Here is an 18,355-nt window from a genome sequence, read left to right on the forward strand (position 1 = left end):
TCAGAGTGGTGATCTACTCTGATTAGGCTGCAGTGTCGTGTAGTGTATAGACAAGCAGGTCAGTTAGGGGAGACTTGTTTGTGGAGATGGTGGTGCTGTTAATGGGATTGAAGAGGATGGGAGTAGTGGTAAGCGTTTGCTGGGTTCCCGCCTATGTGGGTGTGGAGGGTAATGAGAAGGCCAATGTGGTGGCTAAGAGTGCTGTGAGGAGAGGGGTAGATATTTGTGTCCCGCTTGGCCGCAGGGAAGTCAAGTCCTTGAGCTGGGGAAAAAGGGCTCGATCTTTGGCAAAGGGAGTGGGATGCTAGTATTAAGGGGAGGCAATTTTATCGCTTGCACCGGTCAGCAAAGGAAGAGGTGGTGTCTAGGGTGCTCTTTCACTTAGAGTAAGAGGAATAATGAAGATCATTTTATGTAGGTAGGCCATGACTGGGCTTACACTCCAGTACAGTAGGTGGCGGTGTTTGTACCTTAACGTTGGATGCGATCTGCCAACCCAATCCCAAAGAAGAACTCCGTGGTCAGCTGACTAGCAGGGTCTTTGGCTGTCACAACACACGGTGTGCTGTGTTCAAAGTGCTGCTACAAAACACTTCTGCGGCTCGACTAGGGCGTTATGTTACGGATAGCCAAAACCAGCGAAGCAGCTAGGCCTATACCTCCGGAATGGCMGCAGAAATACAACCCAAACCGCAAACTCGGACTCCTGTTCTGCTCAACAAAATCGAGACTTCCCAAGATGTTGTGAACACGGCGGTCATAATTCCAAAGGAGGACGGGGTGATCAGCGTCTCCGAGGACAGGTAGGATGATAATGTTTGAGACCATGTCAAATATGTGACTACAGTAGGTAAAATATAATATTACAGATTGTGCACTATTTATAGCAACGCAAACATGTACTGGTACTATAAGCTCCCTATCGCTACTCGTTACCGTCATCATGGCCGGCGTTAAAACTGATTACCATCTTTTCACGCCACTAAGATACGAAGTCATTTTTGTAGCAGGTTAGGAGAGCATTTTCTCTAGCCCTAAATCAAACCATAACCTCAGTATCCTAGCTGAGGAACGCTCAACTCCGTTTGCGTATATCGAGACGGAGTTGAGTATTGATAACTGGTTGCGCCATTTGCTAGCAATAACAATGCGTCACCATCAGTCGATACTTGTAAAAATGTAAATTCTGATAACTGTTAGGCCTGCCTGTACCTACAATTGCGGTCTTTCCGCGGGGTTCTGAAATTTATAATTGTCATGACTTTTTTCAAATATATCCACCGACTTATGAGGAAAGAGTCGGTGGTTTTATTCGCTAAAAGTATGAACCCCACAGTTGTACAGGACAAGCACAAGCATAGGTACAATKATTTTCAGATTTCACATTTTTACAAGTATTGACAGGTGCTGACTCAATGTTGTTGCTAGCAAATCGCGCGACCAGTTATCGATAATCAACTCCGCCTCGATATACGCGAACGGAGTTGAGCGTTCCTCTGCTCTCTTCTAACCTGCTGCATAAGTTCTCATAACCTGTTATGAAAAAGTCACTTCGGCAAACTTAACATGTATTTGTATGAACATAACAAGATTCAACAACTGAGACATGAACTGAACAAGTTCCACACTGACAGAAATAGAATGTGAACAAAGGGGGTCAAAATCAAAAGTGTGAAAAGTACTGCAGTACATCTCCTCATGGACTGCACCAGATTTGCCAGTTCTTGCTTTGAGATCCCCACTCTTCCACCAAGGCACCTGCAAGTTCCTGGACAATTCTGGGGGGAATGGGCCTAGCCTTCACCCTCCGATCCAACAGGTCCCAGACGTGCTCAATGGGATTGATATTTGGGCTCTTCGCTGGCCATGGCAGAACACTGACATTCCTGTCTTGCGGGAAATCACGCACAGAACGAGCAGTATGGCTGGTGGCATTGTCATGCTGGAGGGTCATGTCAGGATGAGCCTGCAGGAAGTGTACTCTCTGACATGGTACCACATGAGATTGCCTGCAAATATATATTTTTTAACTGGGCAAGTCAGTTAAGAACAAATTCTTATTTTTGGCCTAGGAACAGTGGGTTAACTGCCTGTTCAGGGGCAGAACGACAGATTTGTACCTTGTCAGCTCTTGGAACGCTCTAACCACTAGGCTAACCTGCCGCCCCAATGACAACAAGCTCACTCCGATGACTCTGTGACACACCGCCCCAGACCATGATGGACTCTCCACGCTCATTCCTTCGACGATAAACGCGAATCCGACCATCACCCCTGGTGAGACAAAACCGCAACTCATCAGTGAAGAGCACTTTTTGCCAGCCCTGTCTGGTCCAGTGACGGTGGGTTTGTGCCCATAGGCGACGTTGTTGCCGGTGATGTCTGGTGAGGACCTGCCTTACAACAAGCCTTCAGTCCAGCCTCTCTCAGCCTATTGCGGACAGTCTGAGCACTGATGGAGGGATTGTGCGTTCCTGGTGTAACTCGGGCAGTTGTTGCCATCCTGTACCTGTCCCCCAGGTGTGATGTTTGGATGTACCGATCCTGTGCAGGTGTTACACGTGGTCTGCCACTGCGAGGACGATCAGCTGTCCGTCCTGTCTCCCTGWAGCGCTGTCTTAGGTGTCTCATAGTACGGACATTGCCATTTATTGCCCTGGCCACATCTGCAGTCCTCATGCCTCCTTGCAGCATGCCTAAGGCACATTCATGCAGATGAGCGGGGACCCTGGGCATCTTAGTTTTGGTGTTTTTCAGAGTCAGTTGAAATGCCTCTTTAGTGTCCTAACTTTGACCTTAATTGCCTACCGTCTGTAAGCTGTTAGTGTCTTAATGACACTAACAAGCATGGGAAACCGTGTTTAAACCCTTTACAATGAAGATCTGTGAAGTTATTTGGATTTTTACGAATTATCTTTGAAAGCAGGGTCCTGATAAAGGGAAGTTTATTTTTTTGCTAAGTTTATTATATGCTACTGTATTTTAGTCAATACCTCTCTGACATGGTGGTGCCTACTGCAGTTTGATAGTCCCGACCAATACATAACCAGAATGGCTTTATGTGACCCGCAGGACGATCCGGATATGGCTGAAGAGAGACAGTGGCCAGTACTGGCCCAGTGTTTACCACACAATGCCAGGTGAGTCATCACCTCATGACTTACTGGGCGATTCCACACCAGCAGGAGTGGAAAATATGTTTGGTATCTCAGATTGTTCTGGCAATTCTTGTGTTAGAACTTCATTGGGAGGAAGTATGTTTAATATGTTTTTTACATTTGTATCCCAAACAATTTTGGGGGGAAATCATGATGACATTTTTCCATTTTAGGTCCTTTTTTGACCTATACATGCCTCCTGTAAGACTGTATGATCCGTGAACCGTACATGATACAAACCGCATCTTTGTGTCGTTATACTCCTTTATAGTGTGCTCTAACACATGGAGTATGTCTGGATTCTGAAATGCAAATCTTCACATTTAATTTATTAAACATAACATGAATATSWCAAAAGTACCCTTTTTGATTTAGTTAATTTTAAGACGTATTGTTTGGAACAATATACACTATAAGTGCATAACATTTCCAGTGGGCTCTCTGCTAATTCTGAAGTTCTGATCAATTTTATGAGCACCACCAACAGTAAATGGATTCAAAGAGAACCCTCTGCTGGAGATATGCAGAATGTGCAATCCTAAAAGAGTATTGTGATTGGTTAATTTCTATGTATAAAATGTAAAGTAACAGAGAACCCACTGGAAATTTGATATGTTTGAAGAGTATTGTTGTGGAAAAATTCTTACACATAGGGACACTCAAATTCAATCTTGAATGAGTCATTGTTCATTGTCAGTGCGCAGGAGCGGTTCCCACACTCAATGCACCAAAGTACACATGTCAATCAGGAGCTCCTCTTTGGGCAGACCCAGCAGTTGTCTGATATACGGCTATACACAGACAAGTTATATTTGCATAATTCATTAATCATTACCGTTTTGTTTCATTCATGTGACCAACCAACACCTCACAAGGCTTCTCCTCTCTAAGCTAAGAACTTGAAACTGAGATATCGTTAGTTTGTTCTCAAAACAACGTCTGGGCGTACTGCCAAATTGCAGCTACTGATAAGTGAGGATTTGTACAGTCACCCACTTGCATGAACACAGAAATTGGTTTATAGAACAGCACATGAATAGAACACCTAGATTAGTTATAAGAAAAGCACGAACATTCAAATTCCCATTACAGTATATTGTTCCAAACAATTTGTCAGAAAATAAGCWAAATCAAAAAGGGTAGTTTTGAGATATTTACATTATTTTTAATGTTCAGTAAATTAATGTGAAAATATGTATTTCAGAATCTAGACCTCCAAATTTCAGAGCACACTATAAGGAGTATAATGACACCAGGATGTTGTCTGTATCATATACCAATCACGGATCATAGGGTTTTACAGGAGGCATGTATGGGTCTAAAAAGGACCTAAAATAGAGCCCCCCCCCCCCCCATTAAACCTAGCGGTCAAATTGAGAAATGGTTTCAATCATATTTCCCCATGGGGATTTTTTAGAAACACTTAAACTAAGGGCTGAAGGCTTGCCCTTGCGTGATTTTTTGATAACCATGTAAATCTCTCTCGGACAATATATTCGGCTCCATTTATTCTCATATTGGAAAATGCTAATTAGCATTAAAGTAGACATCATGCAAGACCACAAATCCCTGCGAGATACTGCACATCATCTCTAGCTGAAACCTTTGCTAAACAAGTATTGTGTCAATTTAAAACTTGCACGAGACAGTTCACAGAATTGTCCATTTTAAAGAAATGTTGCTAAATTATTCATTACTACATTTAGCTAACATTAGATAGTTAATCCAGAGATTCTTACCTTTGCCTCGATTGTCAGTCTCGTCCAGATCACCATGGTATTTGTAGTTCTTTATGATTGCCACATTAGCAGCTAATTAGCATTTCATTTTTTGTAGTTATTTACAAGCGAATATATTGATAAGTCACCTTGTCCTAGAGAGATTTGCACGGTTATCAAAACGTCACGCCTACACGAAACACAGCCCTTATTTTAAGTGTTTCTAAAATCCCATTTGGYAAAAAAATGAATGGTGGAAAAASAATTGGAACCATTCCCTGTTTTGAGTATTATGACTCGTACTGTGGTACTCTATGGCCACTTTTATCATGATTTTCTCAAAAATGGTTTGTGCTACAAATGTAAAAACCATGTTAATCATACTTCCTACCAGTAAAGTTTCTATGTGATAATTGCTAGAACAATCTGACATACCAAAATATCTTAGGGCTACTCTGGCATGGATTTGCTCTACTTATAAAAAAATGATTGGTCGCGTACACATATTTTGCAGATGTTATCGCTGGTGTAGCAAAATGCTACAAAATGCTCCATTGGCCTCATTTTGTGAACAGCTCTTCTGCCTGTGTAGTTTTAACGTCTGTTCCAGTTTGAATGAGGTAAACAACCATTTAGTCTATTTCAGCTTGACCCAATGTTTTAAGGTCCAACGCAGCCATTGGTATCTCTATCAAATAATTTCTGAGTAACAATTAAGTACCTTATTGTGATTAAATTAAAATAGTCAAAATACATCTTCTCATCCAAAAAATGTTGCTTGACTGTCTGGGAGTGGTCAGTGTGAGGAGAACAAAACTAGCTGTTGTTGACAGAGGTTTGGAACACTCTTATTGGTCTATTAACTAATGTACTGCTTGGGGATGTCACCAGTAGAGCTGMGCGATATGGACAAAAATCCATATCAAGTTAAATTGACTGAATATCACTGATACATTTAACAATAACTTTATACCATGTGCAACAGTTTTTTTTWAAACATTTTTTATATTACCCTTAGCTACATCATTCAACGTAGTAGTTAWCAATTGTCCCATTAACAATCACCCATATTAGCTAACTTATTTCATTTCGAGCTTCACATACTGTATCTCTAGTAGGGTTATTTATCTTAATGAACAATATCAGCAAAATGTCCATGATACAGTGCATTCGGAAAGTATTCAGAGCCCTTGACTTTTTCCTCATTTTGTTACGTTACATCCTTATTCTAAAATGGATTAAATTGTTTTTTCCCCTGTCATCAACCACACACAATACCCCATAATGACAAAGCAAAACGCTTACATTTTTTTTGCATATAAACTGAAATCACATTTACATAAGTATTCAGACCATTTACTCAGTACTTTGTTAAAGCACCTTTGGCAGTGATTACAGCGTCGACTCTTCTTGGGTATGACGCTACAAGCTTGGTTCAACTGTATTTCGGGAGTTTCTRCCATTCTTCTCTGCAGATCCTCTCAAGCTCTGTCAGATTGGATGGGGAGCGTCACTGCACAGCTGTTTTCAGGTCTCTCCAGAGATGTTTGATTGGTTTCGAGTCCAGGCTCTGGCTTGGCTACTCAAGGACATTCAGAGACTTGTCCTGAAGCCACTCCTGCGTTGTCTTGGTAGTGTGTTTAGGGTCATTGTCCTGTTGGAAGGTGAACCTTCACCCCAGTCTGAGGTCCTAAGTACTCTGGAGGAGGTTTTCATCAAGGATCTCTGTACTTTGCGCCGTTCGTCTGTCCCTCGATCCTGACTAGTCTCCCATTCCCTGCCGCTGAAAAARATCCCCACAGCATGATGCTGCCATCACCATACTTCACCGTAGGGATGGTGCCAGGTTTCCTCCAGATGTGACGATTGGCATTCAGGCCAAAGATTTCAATCTTTATGTCATCAGACCAGAGAATTTTGTTTCTCATGGAGTGTCCTTTAGCTGCCTTTTGGCAAACTCCAAGAGGACTGTCATGTGCCTTTTTACTGAGGAGTGGCTTCCATCTGGCCACTCTACCATAAAGGCCTGATTGGTGGAGTGCTGCAGAGYTGGTTTTCCTTCTGGAAGGTTCTCCCATCTCCACAGATTCTTGGTCACCTCCCTYACCAAGACCCTTCTCCCCTGATTGCTAAGTTTGGCCGAGTGGCCATCTTCTTCCATTTAGAAATGGAGGCCACTATGTTCTTGGACCTTCATTGCTGCAGAAATGTTTTGGTACACTTCCCCAGATCTGTGCCTCGACACAATCCTGTCTCGGAGCTCTACGTACAATTACTTCGACCTCATGGCTTGGTTTTTGCTCTGACATGAACTGTGGGACCTTATGTAGACTGGTGTGTGCTTTTCCAAATAATGTCCAATCAATTGAATTTACCACAGGTGGACTCTAATCAAGTTGTAGAAACATCTCAAGGATGATATATGGGAGCAGGATGCACCTGAGCTCAATTACGTATCGCATAGCATAGATTGTGAATACTGATGTAAATAAGGTATTTGTATTTTTATTTGCATTTCTACAAACCTGTTTTCGCTTTGTCATTAGGGTTAGATTGTTGAGGATTTTTTATTTTATTAAATACATTTGAGAGTAAGACTAACAATGTAGAAAAAGTCAAAGGGTCTGAATACTTTCTGAATGCACTGTAAGTGCTTAGTTTGGACGTTGTCAATAATTTTTGGTTTATTGTCCTAGCTCTAGTCACCAGCTAGGCCAAACTCCATCCCACCAAAACAGGCTAACATTTCAGACAGTCTTTTCAAACAGCTCTTACACTAATTCACCATTATCATATTGTTCACAATTTCACAGTATTAGGCTATTCCAACCTCCATAGTGTGGAAATGTATAAAACACAGGAAAATCACTTTTGACTGCACTGGGCCTTTAATGAATAATTGGTGCATTGTGCCTGGCAGGCTTAAGTTTAAATGCATTCCAAATTGTGATTCCTAGAGATAAGCCTATGCATGTGCCTGTCTGGAAAGGCTGTCTTAAGTCATTCAGGAAATCACCACCCTCTTCAGTTCCATTTCCTAAAGTGTACTGCAAGTAATCATCTTAATTTTGACATGTTCCCTACTTCCCTTGTTTTTTCTTTCTGCATGTTGTGCAAGACACTGAAATTCCATTATGTAGTCACTAGCCCAGTCAGTGATTTTCCCCTCAAAGCACATTGCAATGGCACTGGAGAGTGGAGACACCCCACACTTGTATAGATTGCAGACATTTTCTTACTTTATTTCCTTTCTCTTCCTAGATTCTTGCTCCTGTATGTCCTTTAACCCAGAGACCAGGAGGCTGTCTATGGGGATGGAGAATGGAACCATCTCTGTGAGTGACTGTTTCTGTTGTCTAAGATACAGTCATGATGGGCGTCATACTTTTATACCAAGCATCCAGCCTTATCCCCCAGTCTAGCCTGATACACATAACGTGTGTAAAAACGTACCCTAGGGCCAGATTGGGGTCTGGTTGTGTTGGTTCAAGTCATGATTTCATGTTTAACATTTAGCGGGCCACTAAGTAGCTAGCTACTGTATCTCGSTCTTTCGCACTGACTCTTTGCTTCTCCATACACCAGCACTGATCAATACTGCCAATACTGCCAGTTGCATCTCTGAGTAACCTAATCTTCCGCATGATTGGCTAAGCAGTTAGGTGGATCAATCAACACAGGGATACTAAATATGTCTATCTACAGGAGGTGTAGACCTGGGTTTCTGTATGGGATTCATAGCCTAAAACTAACATGGATATACTTTGCTAAACCTAAGTGCTTCCTTTTGAGTCAGAAGGTAATTTCAAGCGTTGTGTAATTTTGACCTAAAAGTATGTCCATATCAAAGAAATACTGTGCTTTCTCTTGGGGAAACCAGTGAGTGACATACTTTCTGTGTTTCAGGAGTTCATCCTGTCAGAAGACTACAACAAGATGACCCCGGCACAGACCTATAAGGGTGAGATGGGAAGTGTGGCCCCAGGCTGTGTTCTTTGTGTGACTCAGCTGACTGGTCAATGTCAGGAAGGGATGAAACATGGCAAAATAATGGATTTTCTTCTATTCATGGCGCTTTGGTTGGTTTTAGCTACAAGGCTTCTAAAAGCAATGTACTAATATTGAGCTTGCTGCCAACAGTTCTACTGTATGACTGACATCTTGTCTGTTTTTATCCATTTTAAAGGATGCAAAGGATGCAAAGAACCCCAATCTGTCTACTTTTTTACTATGTACAGTATATGACCAGTATTGTTGGTTTATTATCATGACATTGTGTGTGTATGTTCTGTGTCAGCCCACCAGGGCAGAGTGACAGTGGTGCTGTTTGTGTTGGAGATGGAGTGGGTCCTCAGTACAGGACAGGACAAGAACCTCACCTGGCACTGCTCTGAGAGTGGAACACGGCTGGGGTTATACCGCGCCACCGCCTGGGTCTCTGGACTGCAGTATCCTTCATCTTTTACAAACCACATTTTTCTATTCTATTTTATTCTATTCATTCTATTCCATTCACATGCTGTTGCTGTTAGTGATGGGGTAAAAAAAATCACTACAGTTACATATCGCAATATTATTTTTGGATGATATTTGATTCCAAGTATCAATTGTAAAAAATAATAAATAAAGATTTAAAATAATAATAATATGCTACTGTAGGTAGCATTAGCTAGCGCTAGTAGGCTGTACAGAACTCAAGTATTTTTCATCCTATAGCTTTTGTTCTCCATCTTTTTAAATACTGAGCCAACATGTTTTCAGTAATTTTACTTCCCTGACTGATCAAAACTAGTTTTCTCATGCTCTCTTGTCTTTCTGCAGAAGACATAGTGAGAAATATGTTTGGAACATTAAATCGCAATAAAATCTCAGTATCGAATCATAAGAATCGCAATACATATTCTATCGGCTTGTGATGTAATTCCCAGCTCTAGTTGCTATGTAGCAAATATCTTAGCAAGTACTACCTGTGTGTGAAGTCTAAAGCCACAGACATTTCAAGTGGTAACAGCGCACTTGACTGTGTCCTTCACCTCAAGCAAGTATATATTTGAGGCGCTATGGGAGGATATGGCCCTCTTGCACTTTCTCCTACGATGCAGTAGACCAGAGAGGGAGCCAGGTAAGCGTCCCAGTAGCTTTTCTTAATTGGGAACGCTAACGATAGACTTCAGTCATGCGGCCCATGCGGCAATGGTTCGGGAGATTTCCGTAATGGCAAGATAAAAGATTTGGGTCCACTCCACTGCGGTGGGCTCTCGATATCAACTAGCTCTGTGAGGTCTTGAGACTGACTTATGCTTCATAGACAGGGATAAACAATTCCAATGTTAAGTACAACAACAACAACAACAAAAATCTGATTTCTTCCTGACATTCATATGGCAGCCATTTAGTTTGTTTTGGCTTTGTATACCTTTTTACAAACCCAGAGAAGTCATTGTTACATTTGCACAAACTGTACATAGATTTTTCTATTGTGTTATTGACTGTACGTTTGATGATCCCATGTGTAACTCTGTTGTTTTGGTTGCACTGCTTTGCTTTATCTTTGCCCGGTCGCTGTTGTAAATGAGAACTTGTTCTCAACTGGCCTAACTGGTTAAATAAAGATTAAATAATTTTTATTTTATTTTTTATTATATGTTATTCAAAATTCTTGAAATGAAGGAACTACTTGGAATGTGTTTTTTKTTTATGTCATCCAGCAAATGTTTATAAACAACCACGGTTCCGAGTTGGCCTGGGATCAGATTAGTACAGCAACCCTTTTCAGGAGGAGAAGTTTGATTATGTTCTGAGAAGATTTGTCTTATTGTTTTCTCTCTCTTGATTGCTTTTATTTATCATTCTGGCCTCTCACTGAAAGGTCTCTGAGTACAGAGACTAAATACATATGATTTTGTAGCTAATGAACAGTTAACTGTGGTTGTAAGTTTTTACTGATGTGGGTTGTTTTTGTCGGAAATTTAAGAGGTGTAAGGCGGTCAGTCCTTCACTGAATAGAATGAACCACATACAGATCAGATACGAGTAGGTTTCAACCAGGGAACATTGATTGAATAGAATAAATACAGTGTGTGCAAATCCGTGATGTTGCTCAGAAGCAAACAYTTCAGTTACACGATCATTGCCATCCTTGACCCTGCCCCTCCCAGGTTCGACGTGGAGACAAGGCACGCCTTTGTGGGCGATTACTCTGGTCAGGTGACCATCCTCAAGCTGGAGCTGGACAGCTGTAGTCTGGTAACCACCTTCAAAGGACACACAGGTATTACTACTACACCCCGTGTTGCAAAARAACACTCGTTCTCTACCCCCTAGTACCCCATCCTCCCCCAGCCTTGAAACACCACCAGTTGGGACTCCTCCATTGGTTCCAATACGCAGAGGAAGCCTATTTAAAGTGRCCCTAAATATTTGAAAGAAWACACACATACTATTTTAAACCCTTGGAGATTTTATAAATCGGTCTACTACCCACTTTTTATTTCCATGTTTTCACCTTAACTGACCGTCCCTCCTGGCCGCAGTGACAGAGGTAGTGTGGGACATTGTATACTCCAGAGGACAACCCTCACAGCTATTTATAAACCCTCTGTTCTGATCTGGGGTCAGTTGTTTTAGCACTSACATCTCCTACTTCCTATATTGACAGAAGAGCGTGTGACTGACAATGCTGCTGACAGCACCACTATTCCAGGCCTATCTGTTATCAGTGGGGTTACACATTTACATTTACATTACATTTAAGTCATTTAGCAGACGCTCTTATCCAGAGCGACTTACATGTTTGTCATTATGCAAATATCTGCTGGTGAAAAGCACTGGAACATATTTCTCTTTGAATTAGACACAAGGGGGTGCTCAAGCATGGCTCAAGATGGATGAATTGTGGTTCATTAAAAGCAAAAGACTTGGCAATTATTGAGAGGTTAGTTAATTTCAACTTGAATTTGCGTCACTTTTGTCCACTTTCTAATAATTGAGGCCTTTTAGTTTCTTGTTTTTGTTCCACTTGACCAGGTCAAGTTTAATYTCCAGTGATGAGCTGAGGAATGTGTGTTTTGTGTTCTGCTGTCTTTAGGCAATGTGACAGCTCTGTGTTGGGACCCGGTCCAGAGAGTGTTGTTCTCCGGCAGCTCAGATCACTCCATCATCATGTGGGACATCGGGGGACGCAAAGGCACCGCTATTGAACTTCAGGGACACAAGTAAGATTCACACACTGAACCTCAACAGAGTCCTTCAATACAGTCTTCAAATGTAGTCTCCATTGTAGTATTAAAACCCCCATTATAAACTACGTGGTTCGAGTCCTGAATTCTGATTGGCTGACAGCTGTGGTATATCAGACCGAATACCACGGTTATGACATTTATTTTTACTGTTCTAATTTCATTGGTAACCAGTTTATAATAGCAATAAGGTACCTCGGTGGTTTGTTGTATATGCCCAATATACCACGGCTAAGGGCTGTATCCAGTCACTCCGCGTTGCGCATAAGAACAMCCCTTAGCTGTGGTATATTGGCCATATACCACACCCCCTTGTGCCTTATTGCTTAAATATATTAAAGGTCCAATGCAGCTGTTTTTATCTCAATATCAAATCATTTCTGGGTAACAATGAAGTACCTTACTGCGATTTGTTTTCAWTTAAAATGGTCAAAAAGAAGCAAAAATAGCTTCTTAGCAAAGAGCAATTTATCAAGCAAGAATTTAGCTAGGYCTGTCGAAGTGGTCTGAGTGGGGAGGAGAAAGGGGGAAAAGTAGCTGTTATTGACAGATGTTTGGAACACTTCTTATTGGTCTATTAATGAATGAATGAATGATGTGATGTCACCAGGCAGGCCAAAATCCATCCCACCAAAATAGGTGGACATTTCAGGCGGTCTTTTCAAACAGCTCTTACACAAAAAGGGCGTTATCATCATTTTCACAGTATTATACCAACCTCATAGTGTGGAAATGTGTATAAAACCACAGGATAATCACATTTTTGACTGCACTGAGCCTTTAATCAATATGATACAGTCTTAGAAACTATTGAAATGTCCTTAGTAGTCTCCTTTAGGGCGCTTCATTATCCATAACTCCAGGATGTTTCACGTTCAGTTATGTTGTTGGGAGAGTTGGAAAGTGACTCATGTCACACCCAAGGATGTCATTGCTGTGGTGGGGAGAATCTACAGTATTTCTGTACCACATACTCTTTAAGTGTGTGTGTGTGTGTGTGTGTGTGTGTGTGTGTGTGTGTGTTAACAATGCAGTGAGAAGGTCCAGGGCCTATGCTACGCGCCACACACACGTCAGCTGATCTCCTGCAGCTCAGATGGGGGCATCGTCATCTGGAACATGGACGTGACCAGACAGGAGGTGAGGGAGGGATGGACTGATAAATATAGAGGGATGGAGCAGAAGGAGGGAGGAAGACAACCTCAAGGCTGTGAGACGTGTGTGTGTGTGAAGTAGACGTGTGTGTGTGTGAAGTAGACAGGTTGAGTTCCTGACACATATTGTCACCAGAGAGGGTACGAAGGTTCACACACATCCCACAGACTTAAGCAACTTGGATGCAATAGGACTTTCAGGGAGAGAGCGGGTGAGGGAAGGAGAATGAATGTGCTACGGTGTTAAATCTGCAGTGAGTCCTAAGTGTTGGGCAGGGCTGTGTATAGGATTAGCTGGAGCACAGGGCCGGGTTGTGTCACTCAGACATAAGCACACCTTTCTTCCGTAGAATCTGTCTAGCCCTAGATATGGGCCATTCACAGCTCTGTGTGTGCATTGTCACCTCTGTCATTGACAGCATGGTATGGCAGAGTGCTTTGTCTGGCTGTTTCTGTTACCATGGAGGGATACCTGAAATGCGAACACGTACAGAGAGAGAATGACAAACTCTGAATGAAATTCAGAATGGTTATGTACTGAATGCAAATGAGTGTTCAGTGTAGACTACCTGTGGCTCTGACTGGTTCTTTCTCTCACTTACGTTATACCTAACCACTGAATCTGGGTTAGTTTCCTTTTAAAACTCCTGATAGTTAAAGGTAGGATTGAGTAAGGAAAAGCTGACTAGAGTAGTATTTAGAGTCTGTATTTAACCTGTCTGTCTGTGTTCCCTCAGACCCCAGAGTGGCTGGACAGTGATTCGTGTCAGAAGTGTGAGCAGCCATTCTTCTGGAACTTTAAACAGATGTGGGACAGTAAGAAAATCGGCCTGCGACAGGTACAGTGGGCACCATACTGTCACTGTGGGATATAGTTCACATATTGTCCACAAGAGGGCAGGAGAAAAACGTAGTTAATGTTGTTCGTATAAATGGGTTCGGTCACAAACAATGCTCGCTCTTCAATGGGGCAGACGTTTGTTGTGATTCTGGATGGCTAGATAGCTCGCAACAATGCCAGAAGCTGCCATGTGGGGAATCATGGCTCGTTTTAGCTCGTTTTATCTTGTTCTTGATACCATGTCTTGTTTTGACTGATGTACTCTTGTCTGCTAATATGGCTAATATGGCCAAAATGTGATGTAGTTGAGACAAGTGCTCATTGTGCAAATGTATTTATGTTTTCAATAAACATTGGAGACAAAATGGCCAACCTTGCCTGTTTTGCCCCATAATTGCTTACACGTGTCAGTTTTGTTGCTAAATCCCCAAATTGTATTTGTCACATGCACCGAATACTACAGGTGTAGACTTTACAGTGAACCCATCTATGGCAGTGTGAAATGCAGAAACATAGACCTGGCCTCCGCTGTTTGTGACTACATGAGTGAGGGCAAGTGAGATATATACACATTGGCCTTATCTGTAGGCTGAACCCAAGGCTCAGTGTRTCCTGTCTCCTCTCCCCAGCACCACTGCAGGAAGTGTGGGCAGGCAGTGTGTGGGAAGTGCTCGGCCAAGCGCTCCACCATCCCTCTCATGGGCTTCGAGTTTGAGGTGCGGGTGTGTGACAGCTGCCACGAGTCCATCACGGACGAGGAGTGAGTAACATGCACGCACAAAAAAGCCTCAAATCATCCTCTGGTCATCACATATTATCCTATACTTTAATTCCCATGGTGATAACACTATTTTGCCCCATCCCCATGTCTTACAGCCGGGCGCCCACGGCAACATTCCATGACAGCAAACACAGCATAGTTTACATGCACTACGAGCCTACCACGGGCTGGCTACTGACCTCTGGGGCAGACAAGGTTGTCAAGGTGAGACAAACACTATGTCTCTAAGGCAGCGTTTAGATAGGCAGCCCAATTCTGATCTTTTTTCCACTAACTGGCCTTTTGACCAATCGCAGATCTTTTCACATCAGATATTTTTCAGAGTTGAGCTGATTGATGGAAGACCAATTAGTGAGAAAAATATCAGAATCGGATTTGCCTGTATAAATGCAGCCTAATACAGGAATGGGAGGCATTGATACAATGACCTTTTAATGACAGTGCGTATACACGTATGAAGGAGGCATTGTTTTTTTTATACACCTTTATGTTTGTGTCTACAGCTCTGGGACATGACTCCAGTGGTGTCCTGAAGGTCATTGTTGATGGAGCTCCATCCACCTATCAGGTGAYAGCTTACATCATGGTGGCCGTCATCCTGAGAGGAGGTGGTAATGTCCACAAGAACAACAACAACAATAGCTGAGTAACATCCACAGAACCCAGAAACACCAGGCCTTTATTGCCTGCCCTTGTCCCTCTTGGTGACTAAATGTGCTGAGGAAGAGCTGTACTCTGGCTCCCGATATGGATGGACAGATTTGGAATAGAGACACCTTGAAGAGGACAAAGGTGTGCGTGCTGTATCAGGACTATGAAAGAGCATTTTTTTGTTAGTTTTATGGATCCCCTTACCTACAGTATGTCACTCTGGAACAACATTTTGAACTTCAACTAAAATGTTATTGTGCATACATAATTCCCTATATTCTTTGGTTTATTATATTTATAACAATGGGTCCATAGTAAAAGGAACTCCGTGTAGGCTACCTGCTGAACAACAAATACAGGTAGACAGGCAAATATAAAGATTATATTTAAGTGCCTTCCTCTTATCATATTGAAGCTCTCACTATGGCAAACAGAAAGCATGAAAAAAGTAGTTTATGAACCAATTGTTAAAATAACATTAAAAAAAATGTACTGGGTTTGTTATATGAATATCAGTGAGATATGTAACCTGGAGTATGTATAGTAGCAAGATGGAATACTCTAATATAATGACCTCTTATAACTCATCCTGTTTGGATTGGCTCTTTCCTTGTTAGCTGCTGTACATAGAAGCAGTGGGTGGAGGTTAGAATAGCCCTGTTTCTAGGTGGACCCTGTTTCAGTTGAGGTGTCAAGTGTTCATAGCCTACAGATAACTGCCAAAATAATGGAACACCAACAGTGTCTTAATAGGGCATTGGGGCAACAAGCTGCCAGAACAGCTTCAATGCTCCTTGGTGTAGATTCTAAGTGTCTGGAACTCTTTTGGAGGGATGTGTCACCATTCTTCCACAGGAAATCTGTAATTTGGTGTTTTGATGGTGGTGGAAAAGGCTGTCTCAGAATCTCCCATAAGTGTTCAATTGGGTTGAGATGTGGTGACTGAGACACACAGTTTAAACCCCCTATGCTCATTTGAGACCCCCCTTTCAAATTAAATAAGATCTCTTCTAACCATGCTAGCCAAAATAATTGGGCAATTGGGCATTTTTGTACATGACCCTAAGCATGATGGGAAGTTAATTGCTTAATTAACTCTGGAACCACATCTGTGTGGAAGCACCTGCATTCAATATACTTTGTATCCCTCATTTACTCTATTGTTTCCATTTACTTTGGCAGTTACCTATAGCTTATAGGCTCTCCTATATTCATACATACACACAACTGGTGAACAAGTCTACATGTGGTATCTTTTTGTCGGGTAACGGTTGACGACCACAGATGTAGGAGATGTGGAGAAAGACATTTCTTTCTTTAGTATTTTTTTCAAATTAATATTGATTTGCTATGCTAACTGAAGTTCTTGATTAGGCTTGCCAATTGAAATGATAAATCGTAAAGAACAAGTTAATTCCAATCTTTTTATGATTTATTTTTAATCTATTGTAGAATTATTGAAATGTCACCTACTACTCTTTGGACTTCGGTGGTGGACCAAAACATTATTCACCACATGTCGTCTCTAGTTTCTTTGCACTTCAGTTGTTACAGTTTGATTTCTAAGAGAACAAAATCATAGCTAAGCACTTTTTGTCCAATGCATACACTTACAATATGTTATTATCTACAAATGACATATGGTTGAAGGCTGAAAAGATTAGATTTTTCTATTGTGTACGTATAACAGACTGGTGATATGTTAGTGGCTGTGTCAAATTTATTTGTGTTATGAGTTTATTTATTGCTGTGTGTTACTGTTGCCTCAAAGCTAGACATCTCTCATGTAGCCTACTACACCACACGTGTTAATGTCATTTTCAAATGGTATAGATGGTTATGATAGGGGTTATCATGGATATAATATAGTTCAAGTTAAGTTCATGCACTGGATTTGCTTTTGGATTTGTTTTTAGACAGAACCACTATTGTAAAACAATCTGTCTGCATGTTGATATTTGGGATATAAAACCTAATTACCCATTGTCATTTTTCACAAGTACTAGCATGTTTTAATAATCAGTGAAGCCACACATCTTGGGCCTAGGCTAATGCATATCTACTGGTGGAGAATGGCTCTATCAGGCTCTAATGCTATTTACAGTAGTAGTCAATCACTGGATTAAATAAATATACTATCCTTAATCGTTTCCTCATTTAATGCCCTCTGTACAGTAAAGAACTATCTGTTATCATTGTTGGCAGTAAAAATGTGTATGAGTTCCATGCTGATTCATACAGCAAGACTGATTTACATTATCTGAATGACTGCCCTAGGATTTGAAATAACTTGATAATATTATTAGGTGTGTTTTGTAGCCTGGATACCAGTCTGTTTTTCTGCTTTTGTCAGCGTTTTGTCATTGGCAACAGTGTTGTTAATACAGGAATTGTCTTGCTCCCAGGCTAGTGCTTCTGTGTGGTGTAGTATGATGCTCACAGGTGGCTGGTACTGTGTGTGTGACTCCAGGGGGGGTTTGTCACAAAGCCGGATCTGTTTATCAAAGTAAGGTGGATAAGTCCTTGATCCTGCTTTGTGACATTCCCCTCAGGTCTTGATGTGCGAGCAGCAGACTAATGAAGATCAGTAGTCCTATAGGAATATCATTACTGCATGTCTAATCCTGGATCAAAAGCTCATCTGGGTACTGATCATCTGAGTAGAGATGTGTTCATATCGTTCCATAATTACAGTTCCTCTTGTTGTCCTGCTATTGATGTACTCATGTTTGTATTTGATTAAATTGATATGAGGGGATTGAAAGACACTGTCTCTTTTTGATGTGAATGTTTGTGCTTATGTTTCCATGTAGA

At 41.5% G+C, this 18,355-nt stretch overlaps 1 protein-coding gene across 2 annotated transcripts; it reads left to right on the forward strand.

Moving 5' to 3' along the window:
* Window positions 1–504: 504 nt before the first annotated feature.
* On the forward strand, window positions 505–18,309 carry LOC111959617 (WD repeat and FYVE domain-containing protein 2-like). Of its 2 annotated transcripts, XM_023981312.2 has the most exons (12): window positions 505–803; window positions 3,073–3,140; window positions 8,138–8,211; window positions 8,783–8,837; window positions 9,174–9,324; window positions 11,035–11,147; window positions 11,964–12,090; window positions 13,149–13,254; window positions 14,006–14,107; window positions 14,739–14,869; window positions 14,986–15,094; window positions 15,394–18,309. In XM_023981312.2, the coding sequence occupies exons 1-12, from the start codon at window positions 667–669 to the stop codon at window positions 15,421–15,423; spliced, it is 1,203 nt and encodes a 400-aa protein (XP_023837080.1). In that variant the 5' UTR covers window positions 505–666; the 3' UTR covers window positions 15,424–18,309. The 2 variants fall into 2 exon arrangements, 1 of the variants encoding a protein (XP_023837080.1); XR_002876698.2 differs by lacking the exon at window positions 13,149–13,254.
* The last annotated feature ends 46 nt before the right edge of the window (window positions 18,310–18,355 follow it).

This window comes from Salvelinus sp. IW2-2015, linkage group LG36 (genome assembly GCF_002910315.2).
Source record: "Salvelinus sp. IW2-2015 linkage group LG36, ASM291031v2, whole genome shotgun sequence".
Lineage (NCBI taxonomy): Eukaryota > Metazoa > Chordata > Actinopteri > Salmoniformes > Salmonidae > Salvelinus > Salvelinus sp. IW2-2015.